The following is a 15,063-nucleotide window of genomic DNA, read 5'->3' on the forward strand; positions in this document are numbered from 1 at the left end:
TGTACTTTTGTCCATTTACTGTATTTATTTCCCCCTGATTTGAACTATAAAATGGTGATTTTCTTGAGTCAAAATGAGAGTACCTCTAAACATTTTTTAAGAAAAAAAAAGCATTGCTTTTATACAAGCTCACTCAAAGCACCATACTTCTTCTTCTTTTTAACTTAATTCACAACTTTTGTGTTAAAGGCAAAGCTAAACCCAGGAGCATTCTGAAGCCAAGTGCTGCAGGAGTGGAATGTGTTCCCCTAAATCTAGTAGGTAGCCAATGGGCTTAAACTGAGAAACGGATGTGCAGTTTTAGACAAGGTCTCACCATTTCAGGGGCTGGAGGCAGCAAGGTTCTTAGTCAAGTAATTCTAGGCTGCATCAATGGATTATGGTACCCAGATCAAGGGAAGTCCCAATACAGTACTGTTCTATTTTGCCTTGGTCAGAACACCACCTGGAGTCTTGTGACCTGGGTGCCACAATTTAAGGCAAGCTGGAACATGTGCAGAGGAGTGCAACCAAGGGTATGGAAACAAAGCCTTATGAGGAATGGTTGAGGGAAGTTGGGGGTGTTTAGCCGGAAGAAGAGAAGACTGAGAGGTGATACAGAGGAGAGCCAGTGTGACGTGTAGTGGTTAAGAGCGGTAGACTCTTAATCTGGGGAACCGGTTCGCGTCTCCACTCCTCCACATGCAGCTGCTGGGTGACCTTGGGCTAGTCACACTTCTCTGAAGTCTCTCAGCCCCACCCACCTCACAGAGTGTTTGTTGTGGGGGAGGAAGGGAAAGGAGAATGTTAGCCGCTTTGAGACTCCTTAGGGTAGTGATAAAGCGGGATATCAAATCCAAACTCCTCTTCTTCTTCTACAATAGCCACCTTCAAACATCTGAAGGGCTGTCACATGGGAAATAGGGCAAGCTTCTTTTCTGCTGCTCTGGAGGGGAGGACCTGACCCAATGAATTCAAATGACAAGAAAGGAGATCTGGACTTTCTGATGGTTAGAACTGTTCAATAGTGGAACAGACTTCCTCAGAAGGTGGTGGACTCTTCTTCACTGGAAATGTTGGGTGACTACCTGTCAGGGATGCCTTAAGCTGTGACTCCTGCATTGCAGGGGGCTGGAGTAGATGACCCTTGGGGTCCCTCCCTTACAACTCTACAATGCTATGAGAGTTTGAAGACCTGCTCGCATACGCTCAATGTAATGTTTTTTGAAAAGCAGGAAACTTTCAAAAGGTATGACACTTGGTGCAATAGTTATTACCCTTTGTTTCATTTTTCTCAAGTCAAGGAACGTGTGCCTGGGCCTGCCTCTGCAGTGCAGGGAGCAGTTTTTATTTTCTTCAATATAGTATGTAAAAAACAGATCACCAAATGGAGATAAAAGTGTTCCCATCATCACATGGTCTTGAACACCAGGTGAACGTGTGTGTGTGTGTGTGTGTGTGTGTGAGAGAGAGAGAGAGAGAGAGAGAGAGAGAGAGAGAGAAAGATAGAAAGAAAGAAAGAAAGAAAGAAAGAAAGAAAGAAAGAAAGAAAGAAAGAAAGAAAGAAAGAAAGATATCATCTCCCTGCACTGCCACCGCCACCACCACCACCACGTTGAGCAACATCTGGGAATAAATAAACTTTCTACCTCTGGGAATAAATAAACTTTCTACCAAAGCAGTTCACCTATTTCCAATAACTCACCATTCCTCCTTGGTGCCTCCTGCTCATTCATCCCAGTCGCAAGTGTTTCCTGCCAAATAATCCAAAAGCAAACATACAAGGAAACAATTAAGGATGAACACTTACTTATATATAAATTAAATTCTGTTATTCATTTAAAAAAATCAGAGTGGTTTACAACAATTCTATATAAAGCCCATTCAATAAAGATCATGTAAAAAATTAAAATCAGGAATCAACTATTATGGAAAGTTGTATTCTTAACTACCTATATACAAGGAATACAGTGGACGCTCGGGTTGTGAACGTGATCCGTGTGGAGGCATGTTTGCAACCTACATCTGCGCACACTCGGGTTGCGATTCGGTGCTTCTGCGCATGCGCAAAGCATGGTTTAGTGATTCTGTGCATGCATGCATGCCGAAACCCGGAAGTAACCCGTTCGGGTACTTCCGGGTTCAGTGCGGGATGCAAGTTGAAAAGACACAACCTGAAGTGTCTGTAACCCGAGGTATGACTGTAGAAACATCTCAGGGACTTACGGTAAGTTGGCACAGAAGGTGCCTGCTGAATCTCTATTGGCAGGGTGTTCCACAGCACTGGGCCAATGACATGAAAGGCTTGGTCCTTCATTGTTGTCAAAGAAGCCTCACCAACTTGGGGAATGACCAACAACGCTCCTGTGGGTGATCTCAGTAACTGAGCTGGGATATTAGGGTTTAGCCAGGCATAGGCAACCTTGGCTGTCCAGATGTTTTGGAACTACAACTCCCATGGTCCCTGACCACTGGCCCTGTTAGCTAGGGATCATGGGAGTTGTAGTTCCAAAACATCTGGAGAGCCAAGGTTGCCTATGCCTGGTTTAGGCAGTCCCTGAAGTACCCAGTACCTAAGTAGCTCAGGGCCTTGTAAATTAGTTCAGGAACCATAAACCTGGCACAGTAGTAGATGAGCAGCCAGGGCAGATGCTTAAAAACCAATCTGAATGTGAGGTGACAGTTGCTTAGCTTTGCCTGGTTTGCAAAGTATTTATAATAAAACACACAGCTTGTGCATAGTTCATTTGATCAGGAATCAATAAATCTTTGAATGTTGTTTACTAATCTACTGAAAAAGGTCTACTCTTCTTTACTCTAATATACTTCATCTGTTTAGTCCTAGAGGCCAAATTCATGCAGGTCATTTCCTCATGTTTTGTCACTGACACTTTGCTTGAGATCACTTGGGGCACTGCTGCAGCTGCTCCCAGATGTGTACCAGTAAATCCCAGTATGTGCTTGATATGTTCTGTGTGTCAGCTAAAACATTAAGGCATCTAAAGTAACTATTTGGGGGGGGGTCTGTTACCCTGGTAGTTCTGCTCTGCTTAGCTGCAGTGTACCGTATACATATTTTAAATAAATAATTTTAAGAAGCACTGAGAGCCAGCCTTGGCTGCCAAGCGGCAATCAAACCGGATCTAAGGGAACTTCAGATTTCATTTTTTTGTTATTATTCTAATAATGATCTTCCAGTATTTTTGTGCAGAATTATAGGTTCACTGCATATAGCAATGCATCCTGTTCTTCTTTTTGCACCTCCAGTGTAATTCTTAATAGAACTCATTCACTGAGAGGCAGCGCGATGGTGTGGTTCAAGTGTTGGACCAGGGCCTTGGGTAACCAGGTTCAAATCCCAACTCAGCCATGAAGTTCATTGGGTGTGACCAGTCACTGCATGTCAGCCTAGGTTGTTGTGGGGATAAAATGAGAGAGCCTTGCTGGGAAAGGTGGGATATAGAGGAAATAATCGAATACATTGCTCCAATTTGATCCCTCACACTGAAACCATTTTATCTTACAATTGCATGAAAGCCAGGAGTCCAAGCTTGCAATGCTCCCGCCACCCAGTAAAGCAGCTTCTTCAAGAAGCAAGGAGCAGCAGCCTGAAGTGCCCATGCTCCCAAAACAAAACCAACCAAAGCGTCCCTGCTGCACTGCATTTTGCAAGAGAGGCTCCCCATCGCCAACCAGCCATTCTCCCTTAGGAAACCTGCACAGGGCATTCTTCCAGGAGGTCAGACTACACACTACAGTTTTGAGCAACACTTGCGGGACTGGTGTTGCTGGTAGACGCCACTGCAGCATTAGCAAAACCCAAAACATCTTGGAAAATGAGCTAATTCAGAAAGAAAAAGTGAACACGCTTTCTTCTAAGAACTTGATCAAAGAGAAGGCAGACAAGATCGTGGAAGAGGTATTTCCCACTGTCTATCTAAACACACAGAAGAGCTTTACCTCTGATGGGCCCAGGAATGGAGTGGGGGGTAGGGGGGAGGCTGGGGGGTGGGAGCGAGGAAAGGGGGAAAACTTCTCAAGAAGTCAAAGGCAGGTGCTTGTAGTATAACACAGGAGGCTTTAAAATACTGGACCCCAACTAATATTGAAGGGAAGTTAGAGAGAGTTCAGGAAAACGGGACATAAAGTGGATGTACTTAAGGGTCAACTCTGGGGGGGGGGGAAATGCCTTTAACTTATCAGGGATCATTCTTTGTCCACTGGGCTCCTTTTCTCTGACCTAGGAGTAGACCCAGCCTCCCTGTTCTGTATGTCCATTCCATGTGCAAGAACTCAACATCCCCACCCAATTTGTAGAAAGAAGTACAGACACTTCAAATGAAGAACCAATGTGATTGTCCAAATATTTTTGAAATCTGTTCGGGATAATATTTCTGACATGTTAAGATACCCTTGTTGGGCAAAATACGCACCAACTGAGTGGCAACAGCGGCAGGGTCGACGAAATAACAAAGTCGTCTTCAGTATCTTTGCTTGCTTTTATTTACAATTATATACACCACACTCCTCTACTCCTTTCCTCTCATTTCACAATACATCACCACAACCACACCCATGAACCATTTGCTTAAATACAGAATTCAAAATAATCAATTACCCAATCACATTACAGTAAGCAAACTCTACCTTCAAATATTCAAATTAGCAAAAGCTCACAGGTGTGCTATCATTCACATCAAGGTTACAAACACACATCTCTGTGTAGCACCATTGACCACATCATTCTTAAAGGAAAAACCTAACAACCCCCTGCTGGTCAATGATGCGTAGCAGTAACATCCAGCATCTTCTCTGTATGTTTAAGATGCGTAGCTGTTGGCAAAGCTTTTGTGAAAATATCTGCTATTTGCTCTAGTCCAGCTACATATTCAAAAGTAATCATTTTTTCATTAATCATTTGTTTTGCAAACTCCAAGCGTAACCGTAACGTTCTGGTACGTTGGGTATTGCCTTCTGATGTCAAAATGGCTATTCCACTTTGGGAATCAATGTGCACAGGTATTGGTAATTTTACTTTTATTTTTAGGTCTGCAAACAACTGCAAAAACCATTCAATGTCTCTGATGGCTTCAGAGCATGCACAAAGTTCACTTTCTGTGGTTGACATACAAATTATATGCTGTCTGCGCGTTCTCCATTCAAATGGACATTCATTGTATCTGTAAACAAAACCGGACACACCTTTATATTTGAAATGTTCAGATGCATGAGATGCGTCACAAAAAATATCGAACCCTGTGTCATTATGCGCCTTAAAATGTAACCTGTAATGCAGTGTGTGTTTAAGATAAAGCACCACTCTTTTTAACGCTCGGAAACACTGCTTGGTTGGATTCTCCACAAATGTGGAAAGAAAATTAAAACTGAAAGATATGTCTGGTCTGGACACGCGCTGAATAAAGTTCAGCTTTCCTAATATCGACCTGTAAAGTGTTTTGTCATGAAAAGGTGTATCCTCTTCAGTAAAAGTAAATCCACATGTTAATGGGGTTTCTTTTCCTTTTGCGTTCTCCAAATTTAGCACTTCTATTAAATCCTTAATTTTTGCAGTTTGATGTACAGCAAAAGAACCATCTGCAGCCCTGTCTATTTGCATGGACAGGTAATTCTTAACTTTCCCCAAATCTTTTACATCAAAGCGTTTACAAAGTTGAGAAAGAAACAACTGGTATTCCTTTAAATGTTTACATGAAAATAATAAATCATCAACATAAACGGCCAATTTGACAACAGAATTATCACATTGTTTGGTAAAAATGCAATTATCAGCTTTCCCCTGCACAAATCCAAATTCAATCAAGGTTTGTTTTAAAGTTTCATGCCAATTCCTGCCACTTTGATGTAGGCCATACAGAGATTTGTTTAATTTACAAACTACTCCAGGTGCAGCATCTACACCATCCGGAACTTTCATGTATATGTTTTCATGCAAATCAGCATTAAGATAAGCTGTGGAAATATCACAATGGTACAATTCACACCCATTTTTAACAGCGTCTAGCATCATCAACTTTATACTTTCAAACTTCACACTCGGAGAAAACACATTCTCGTAATCAATGTCTTCCAATTGTTGATAACCCCTTGCTACTAACCTAGCTTTATATCTCATTACTTCATTTTTATCATTAAGTTTTACTTTGAACACCCATCTTGAGTCTATGACTCGCATATCAGGTGTTTGCTTCACAAAAGTCCAGGTGTTATTTTGATTTAGAGATGCAAGCTCAGCGTCTATTGCTTTTTTCCATTGTTGAGCTTGTGACTTTGGCATGGTTTGTATCTCTTTAAAACTTTTTGGTTCAAAATTAACTTGGTTACAGTATACATTGTTTGCAACTTCTTCTATTTCCTCATCAGTAGCAATATTTCTACGTTTAAACAACTGCTCCTGTCGTTTTTGCCTTTGTAGCTGTTGTTCATCGATGTAACGCTGCGGCTGTCTAGTTATCCTACTGGAGCGTCTAAGCTCTGGTAAACTTTCACTGTCAGCTTTTAAATTTCCTTCCAAAACTTCAGAAATATGGCTAGTAGAGGGCTTTGGACTTAAAGTATGGTCTGAGTTGTCCATTGCCTCTTCTTCCCCTTTAAACTCACATTCTCCAATCTCTGACTGATTACTGTCAGGATCGGTATCAACTGGCTGCTCGTTAGCATCAGCTGTACTCTCTGGGGATATTTCTTTAAGACCATCACTATCTTGAAACTCAGCTACACCATCCCAGTGTACTGATGGTATAATGCTACGGGTAAGGTGAAACTTTTTTGTGTCTGGTAAATAAATGCGATAATTCCCTTGCTGATATCCCATAAATTTACCTGGGATACCTCTTTCCTGCAGCTTCCCTTTAGCTGGGTAATGCATCATAACATCACTGCCCCAAACACACAAATACTTTAGATTGGGACGCTTTCCAAAAAGCATTTCATAAGGTGTTACTGTTAATGCAGAATGATAGGATCGATTCTTTGTATGCGTGTAACAGCTCAAACATTCAGCCCAGAAGCTATCAGGAAGTTGAGCGTCATGGAGCATTGTTTTTATCCCAGATTGTAGGTTTTTGTTAACAACCTCAGCAATCCCATTCTGCCAGGGACTCCTGGGTGAGGACATTTGGTGTACTGTCCCCTGCGCATTTAGGAACTCTTCAAAATCCTGCGACATAAATTCACCTCCAAGATCAGAGTACAGATTTTGTATATTTTTACCAAAATGAGTCTTAACCCAATTGCAAAACTTTTTATACATTTCTAGTGCTTGAGACTTCTTAGAGATTGCATATGTCCAAACATATCTGGTTTTCTGGTCCACAAGTGTTAGCCAGAATCGGGACCCTCCAAGTGATTCTGGCAATGGTCCTACTAGATCACAGTGAACCCTTTCAAAAGGCTCTGCTACTTCTCTCATAGTGCTTTTGCCCTTTCGTGCCACCTTAATTTTATGTTTGCAGCATGACAAACAGTTCATGTAAAATTTACACGGTTTAATCTCTAGACCATGCACTATATCCCGTGTTTTCAAAACATCTGCAAAGTTTTTATGGCAAAGTTTGCGGTGAGCTTCATGTAGGCAGTTTTTATGTGGCTGGCAATTTGCCAACCCCTGCATGCTCCTATTGGCTACACCACAACAGCTATTGCTTCCTCCTGAAGAGGAGTGAAACTTGAGCCTGTAAAGCCCATGAGTCTGTTTTGCATAGAGAACCTGCTTATTGGCCCGATAAAACCGGCACATTTTTTCAGTAAATTTAGCTCTAATACCTTGACGTGCAAACTGATAAACCGATAATAAATTCCCACACAGTTCAGGGCAATAAACAACATCTGATATAGTAATATTCAAACTATGCAGTTTTATAGTACCCTTTCCAAGTGAGGGCAAAACTATTCCATTCGCTAAATGCACATTTCCAGTCTCTGGTGTGTAATTTATGAAGAGACTGCGATTGCTGCACAAGTGCTGCGATGCGCCACTATCGATGATGAAAAAGTCCCAGTTACCTCTTTTAACTTCACAAGGCTGTGGTTCTGCAAAGAATGCTTGTGGCTCGAGTTGACTACCTCGCTTCGGTCGCTGTGAAGGCTTCCACGCCTGAGTGGCTGTGTGTCCCTTTTGCGACCTAGAGGAAGTCTTTTTACTCTTTGTTCTGCATTCCGAAGCAAAATGTCCCAAAAGGCCACAGGCAAAGCATTTCTTGTTGGCTCTTAAAGCTACAACATCCCTATTGTCATTTGAATGCACATTCTGCTCTTTGGGAACTGACATAACAGAGGCATCTCGCCTGTCCAGCTCCGCCATCAGTTTTGCAGTCATGCCTTCAATACTCAGCTGGTCAGGAGGGACCAAAGCGAGCTGGCTTGCGACTGCATCATACTCTTTGTTTAATGAGCAGAGGATTATAAAACAAAATTGATTAACAGGAACCACAACGTCTCTTCTCAAAAGCTCCAACCTGATTTCCTGTAAATGTCTCAGGTGAGCTGCCAAGTCACCGCCAGGTTGCAGCTTTGCCTGATAAAGCTGGCGGTAAAAAGCCAAGGCTGACGCGGACTCTTTTCTCAAATGGACCGCAGCCAAACTCTCCCACATTTCTTTAGCCGACGTTTTATCTCTGATATACACAACTTGCTGGTCGGACACTGCTAAGTTTATAAAAGCTTTGGCTTTGTTATCCCCCCGTGTCCATTCAGGGGTAAGTGGCTGAGGAGGGGTGTCTGTGGCGTAGTTAAACAGGTCCTTACATTCGAGTAATCCTCTCATTCTATAGGACCAAAGACTATAATTACCATCAGTTAGTTGAGGAAAGGTAAGCGCCGTCTTTTCGCCGTCATCCATCTTGGATATACTTCTGGCTCCTTTTCGACTGGCAGATAGCTCAGCTTTGCAGCCCTCTTAGCAAGCAGTTCAAACACCCATGCGCAGTTCCTGGGCCCATAACCGGATGTTGGGCAAAATACGCACCAACTGAGTGGCAACAGCGGCAGGGTCGACGAAATAACAAAGTCGTCTTCAGTATCTTTGCTTGTTTTTATTTACAATTATATACACCACACTCCTCTACTCCTTTCCTCTCATTTCACAATACATCACCACAACCACACCCATGAACCATTTGCTTAAATACAGAATTCAAAATAATCAATTACCCAATCACATTACAGTAAGCAAACTCTACCTTCAAATATTCAAATTAGCAAAAGCTCACAGGTGTGCTATCATTCACATCAAGGTTACAAACACACATCTCTGTGTAGCACCATTGACCACATCATTCTTAAAGGAAAAACCTAACAACCCTTATACGCTTGGAATATAAAATAGTTCTGTTTGACCTATCTAAAGCATGCTATCCTTGAAAATGATCAATAATCAGTATTATGTCATAACTTCTACTAAGATTATGAATAATAATAATAATACCGGTAATAATTGGGGGCGGGCAGTACATCTCCTACCATATGTGGATGGATTGGAAAAAATCTGGAATATATTAGCAATTGTTGAGTTAACTTATCATAAAAGAATACTGTTAGAATCAGCTTAACAAGTTTCTGGAAATATTGGGGAGGGGTGTTAATGTTTTGGAATAATATGTTTAAAGACAATGTTCAATCTGCTGTAATATTTTGAGTGAAGCCTCTCTGAAACTTATGCAAGGGTTACATTCTGGGGATCACGCCTAAAGCCAAAATCGTGTACAGTAAAAACCCAGTGGTGGTTGGATGCTATTTATCCCGGAACCTCTGGCTTTTAATTTTCATTTTTTTATTGCCATGTGTTTAAATCATAGAACCAAAGAATTGTAGAGTGGGAAGGGACCAGCTGAATGTGCACAAGTTAAATGTGTGTAAGTTTTGGCTTTGCTTTTTAACTTTATGAATTTTCTTTCTTTCTTTATTGAATCTAAACTTTTTTTTAATTAAAAAAACAGGTTTGGACTCACTAGAAGACCCCTAAAAATGCTGTTCCATTTGCTTCTAATGGAAGCCAAGCCAGGGAGCTCAAACAGCAGATGAGCTTGTCTCAAAAGTTGCACAGAGCTGATATCACAAACTGGTAATGCATATCAGTAGGTGAAGGGGCCTCGGCCAGGAACACTGTGCTTGAGCTGCTGCCAATAGCAACAAAACTCACCAGAAGGTTCATCTAATCTCCCAGCCTATCAGATATGCTCAGAAGAAAAGCAATTGCTAAAGCAACTCAAGGCCAGTCAAAAGAATCAGCACATCACACACACACACACCCATAATCAGTCTAGCTTGGTAACCATCCTTAAGCCACTCAACAATCTGAAGAAAACCATTTGGTGCCACTTAAAGGCTAAAGAGAAAAGCAGAAGTTTGTAGCTACCATGAAAGGTTTTCTGCACCTACGGCTAATCCCTGGAGTAGTTCCCTCTCTAAGGTGGGGGTAAAGCCACCACACAGGATCCCCTTCTTCCATTACAGGAGAGTGACATTTCCTTGGGCAGAGGTGGTGGGAGGTTGGTGGGGGAGAATCCTGCGGGATTTGTCATCTTTCCGCAGGGCCTGCAAGACAGAGCTGTTCCGCCTGGCCTTTGGGCTGGACTTAGTCTGACCCCTGTGTTTTCCTCCCTCATGGCTTGGATTTATGGACTACTTAAAACGAGGCTGCATTTTAAATTTCAATATTGTATTTTAATCTGTATTTTAATTAATTGCTTTTTATGTTTTATTGTAATTTTATTGGTGTTAGCCGCCCTGAGCCCAGTTTTGACTGGGGAGGGCGGGGTATAAATAATTTATTTTTACTATTATTACTATTATTGTTGTTGTTGTTGTTGTTGTTGTTGAAAGTTGGGGGCTGGGGAGTAGCTTTTTGGACTTTTCATAATCCTTGACAAGCATTCAGGTATAGGAGGGCCGGCCTTCTCCTCACATGCACCCTGACGGCAATTCTTTCAGAAACGGAGGTTTTCTGTTCAGATGAAATCAAGGATTTAAAGCACTTTGAATCTGCTCAACTCCTGTGACTTCTTCAGAAAACTGCTTTTTGGGAGGGATTGGGGAAGAATCCCAACCATTCCCTTCAAATGAAAGTTATCAGGGTTTTAGAGATGGGCAAGTCAGACTATGTTTTTCAAGTACTTCGCTACATGACTGTTTTGCTCCTTTCTTTTGGCAGATATGGAATATCTTTTTTTAAAACAGAAATGTGGCCCTCCATCCCTGTTTGAGTTCCTTGTTTGGAAGCTGTGAGAGTTAAGGCAGAGCTGCGTAAAACAGGCAGGTCCTGTAGAAACGCCAGAAAAAGACTGCATTTGCCACATGCCCAATAGCATGGGTAGGCAAACTAAGGCCCGGGGCACGGATCTGGCCCAATCACCTTCTCAATCCGGCCCATGGACGGTCCGGGAATCAGCGTGTTTTTAAATGAGTAGAATGTGTCCTTTTATTTAAAACACATCTCTGGGTTATTTGTGGGGCATAAGAATTTGCTCATTCCCCCCCCCAATAAAAATTATAGTCCAGCCCCCCACAAGGTCTGAGGGACAGTGGACTGGCCCCTGCTGAAAAAGTTTGCTGACACCTGCCCAAGAGCTTTCCCCTCACAAATACTATTCCTACTGTTCTATCTATCTGGCAAACCTGTTGGGATAGGGCCACTGCATCCAGGTAATTTTGTTGCCCACAAAGAGACAAAAAAGTTGACTGTGAACTCAGAGCCACCTCTCCCCATATCACTGCCTCACGTCTCGCTGCCAGTAAGTGAAAAAGCCTCTGCCGCTTACGTTTTTCAAACTACCGTCTAGAGCTCCTTCAAACTTCACATCCAGATCCTGACGCTCAGGAACGAAGGTCTGAAAGCACAAACCAAGAAAATAAAAGATGTTGTCAATTAAGCAGTGATACAGCATTTTGTCTGTGAATCAGTTACATAAACTTTTGATCAACCCAAATAAGGTTCTGCCTGCCAACCAATCAGGCAAGAGACTTGAAATAGGGGAACTGAAGATGACAGATTCTCCTGATTCTCACATAGAACATAAAAACATCAGAGGAGCCTGCTGGATTAAGCCAGTGGCCCATCCAGTCCAGCATCCTGTTCTCCCCAAGAAGAGGAGACAAGCAACTCTCTGGCAGTTACGTAGATTTTCTAAATCCAGGGATGGTTTCTTGAGGTGTGGTTTTGTCACTGCCAGCCCCTCTCACAGGGAGGCATTAACCACATCCCTGGCCCAGACTGCTGTCCTCTCCCTGCTAGTTTTTATCAGCAAAGAGGGGCAAGGGTACAGACTGCAGGTTGTCACCCTGACTGATCCAAGCACCTTGTCCACATCCTTGAGCCTTACTAACTGAAACTCACCCAACACATCAGGTCTAGACACCCCATGAGATTCATCTGCTATAACGGTGGAGTCAAGATCACAGGGGATGCAAGCAATTTTATCCACAAAATGCTTTGCAAACAAGTCATATTGAGCCACTGTCAGTTACACCATCTCCTTTGGTTCAGACTGTAACGAGGCTCCACACTACCAGGAAAAGCTCTGCCAGATGACATAGTGAGAATGCAATGGAGGCAGCAAAATAGGCCTTCTTTGCTGCCTTCACTGCTGCTAGGTAGGCTTGATGATGAGCCCTCACCCATGTTCAACCAGATCTTCCCTCCACTTGTGTTCAGGCTACCTCACTCGCCCTAAGCTTTGGAGTATACATACCATGGAGCCAAGCAGGCTCCACAAAGTGGGAAAGGGTGCTCAGGGGCAATTGTGTCAATTGTCATTTGGATGTTCCAGAGGTGGGCCAGGGCTTCAACAGGAGAACCAGTCATATCAGCCAGAAAATCTCCCAGAGCCTTATGGAAACTCATTGGGTCTATCAGCCTTTGAGGGCGGACCATTCACACAGGACCCTCGTCTCTGAGATGGGGGGAAGATGCTGATAGCCTAAATCTCAGCAGGAAGTGATCTGACCATGACAAGGGACTGATGTCAATGTCCCCCACCTTCAAATCACCCTCTTCCTGCCCAGTTGAGAAAACAAGGTCCAGAATGTGGTGTGCCACAAGTGTTGGGCTGGTGACTTGTTGGGACAGCCCCATGGTCATCGTGGCAGCCATGAAGTCTTGAGCCACTCCAGAGCCAGTCACCTCAGCATGGATGTTTAAGTTCACCAGAATCACCAGTCTGGGAATCCTCAACACTGAGACCAGCTCTGTCAGCGAGATTGCTGAGCAGCGAGATGGGCAGTAAACCAGCAGAATCCCTAATCTGTTGTGATTGCCCCACGCCAGGGAACACACACTCTTGATCCCTGCCCCACGCTGGAGAGAAAGAGAATTTCTACAGAATACAGTGACTCCCCTTTCCCTGACCCTCAAATCTGCCCTGATGCTGCACCAAATATCCAGGTAGGCACAACTAGGTGAGACCAATTCCACCCTGCTCACCCACCCAGGTCTCAATTATATTGTGCAGATGAGCCTCCACATCCACAGTGGAACAATGGGTGAGGATGCTCTCACTCTGAGCCAACTTCACATTCAGCAACAGCAGCCATAGACCTGAGGGCTGGATAATAAGATAAGTCCTCGAGTTCAAGGAGAAGCTGGCACATGGCAGTCACCAACTGCCTGTGCCATGTGCCTTTTACCCTGCCTGCCCACCTCCTACACCATACCTTCCCCTACCCTGAACCACTGTGATGGGGGGGGAGGCTGCTGTTCCCAGCTCCTCTCGCCCCAGGCATATTCCACAGAAAACAAGAAACATGCAAGACAAAAACAGTTTAAAACGTTTTAAAACGTTTTAGACAATGGGGGTATTATAACAAAACTGAAACCAGCTAAGCACCCCAACCCAAAGGTCTTTTCAGATGCCTCAGCTTTCAAATCTGCAGTCAGTAAGGACCTTGCCCTCCTCCAATACTCACAACCGAGATGATAGTACAATGGCAAACCACTTTTTTTTTTATCCACAAATGCTGTTTTTGTCCTTTGTTAGAATGTGACATATAAATACATACGTGCTACAAGAACTATCCTTGCATGACTGAGTCCTGCTATTACAAATCTACCTATGTTTCTCCTAAAATAAGACACCGTCTTATATTTATTTTTCCTCAAAAAAGCACACTATGGCTTATTTTCAGGGGATGTCTTATATTTTTCCTCCTCCTCCTGCCGCGGCCGGTATTGCTGCTGTGCCTATCACTATGTCTTATTTTCAGGGTATGGCTTATATTCCTTGAATGCATAAAAATCCTGCTATGGCTTATTTTATGACTACGTCTTAAAATAGGAGAAACAGGGTAGGAACTTGCCCACATGAAGATGAACTTACCTCAGTAAGTATTTCTGAGATAGAGTTAAACTTCTCACTCAGCAGCGCACCAATCTCCACAGTGTTTGAACAGAAGAAATTCAAGAAGGCTTGAAGCTCCTTTCTGTGAAGAAAAACAGAAAGCCTAAAATTAAACAATAGGTAGAAGAAAAAAAGGAAGCATTACCACATTCACGGGGGAAGCTAAAGGAAACAAGCAGCCTGGTCAAAGAGCTGTTTCATAGTGGAATGAATTCCCTTGGAATGTGGAAGGCTCTCCTTCCTTGGAGGGTTTGAAACAGAGGTTGGGTGACCATCTGTCATGCATGATTTAGTTGAGATTCCTGCATTGCAGAGGATTAGGCTGGATGAGCCTTGGGGGTCCCTTCCAACTCTACAATACTATGATCTTTTGATTCAATGGCAGGAATGTAGTAGGGTTGTTGTTGTTTTAAATAAAGTGCTAATGTCCCACCTCTCAATACAAATCAAAGGAACACAGGTAGCTTGCCTTAAACCCAATTGGTCCATGCAACTCAGTGTTGTCTACACTGACTGGAAGTGGTTCTCCAGGGTTTCAGACAGGAAATCTCTCTCAGCCTTACTTGGAGGCACCATTGGGGATTGAACCTGGGGACCTTCTGCATGCAAAGCCAATGCTCTACCAGTGGGCTATGGCCCTTTCCCAAACAGCCTTAACAATAAAAATTGGTGCAAAGGGTAGTTACGATGGGTAGAGCCACAGCTCAGTGGTTGAGAACCTGCTTTGAAATACAGT

General features: G+C 43.1%; 1 protein-coding gene across 1 annotated transcript in view; it reads right to left on the reverse strand.

Moving 5' to 3' along the window:
- LOC118079254 (heat shock factor protein 3-like) overlaps positions 1–15,063 on the reverse strand; it is a 51,417-nt gene that overhangs the window by 2,585 nt on the left and 33,769 nt on the right. Inside the window, exons 9-11 of the mRNA XM_060270248.1 lie at positions 14,307–14,409; positions 11,754–11,822; positions 1,685–1,733 (exon numbers count right to left, since the gene is read on the reverse strand). Of these exons, the coding sequence (XP_060126231.1) occupies positions 1,685–1,733; positions 11,754–11,822; positions 14,307–14,409 (221 nt within the window). The remainder of the gene's footprint in view (positions 1–1,684; positions 1,734–11,753; positions 11,823–14,306; positions 14,410–15,063) is intronic.

Source organism: Zootoca vivipara, chromosome Z, assembly GCF_963506605.1.
Source record: "Zootoca vivipara chromosome Z, rZooViv1.1, whole genome shotgun sequence".
NCBI lineage: Eukaryota > Metazoa > Chordata > Lepidosauria > Squamata > Lacertidae > Zootoca > Zootoca vivipara.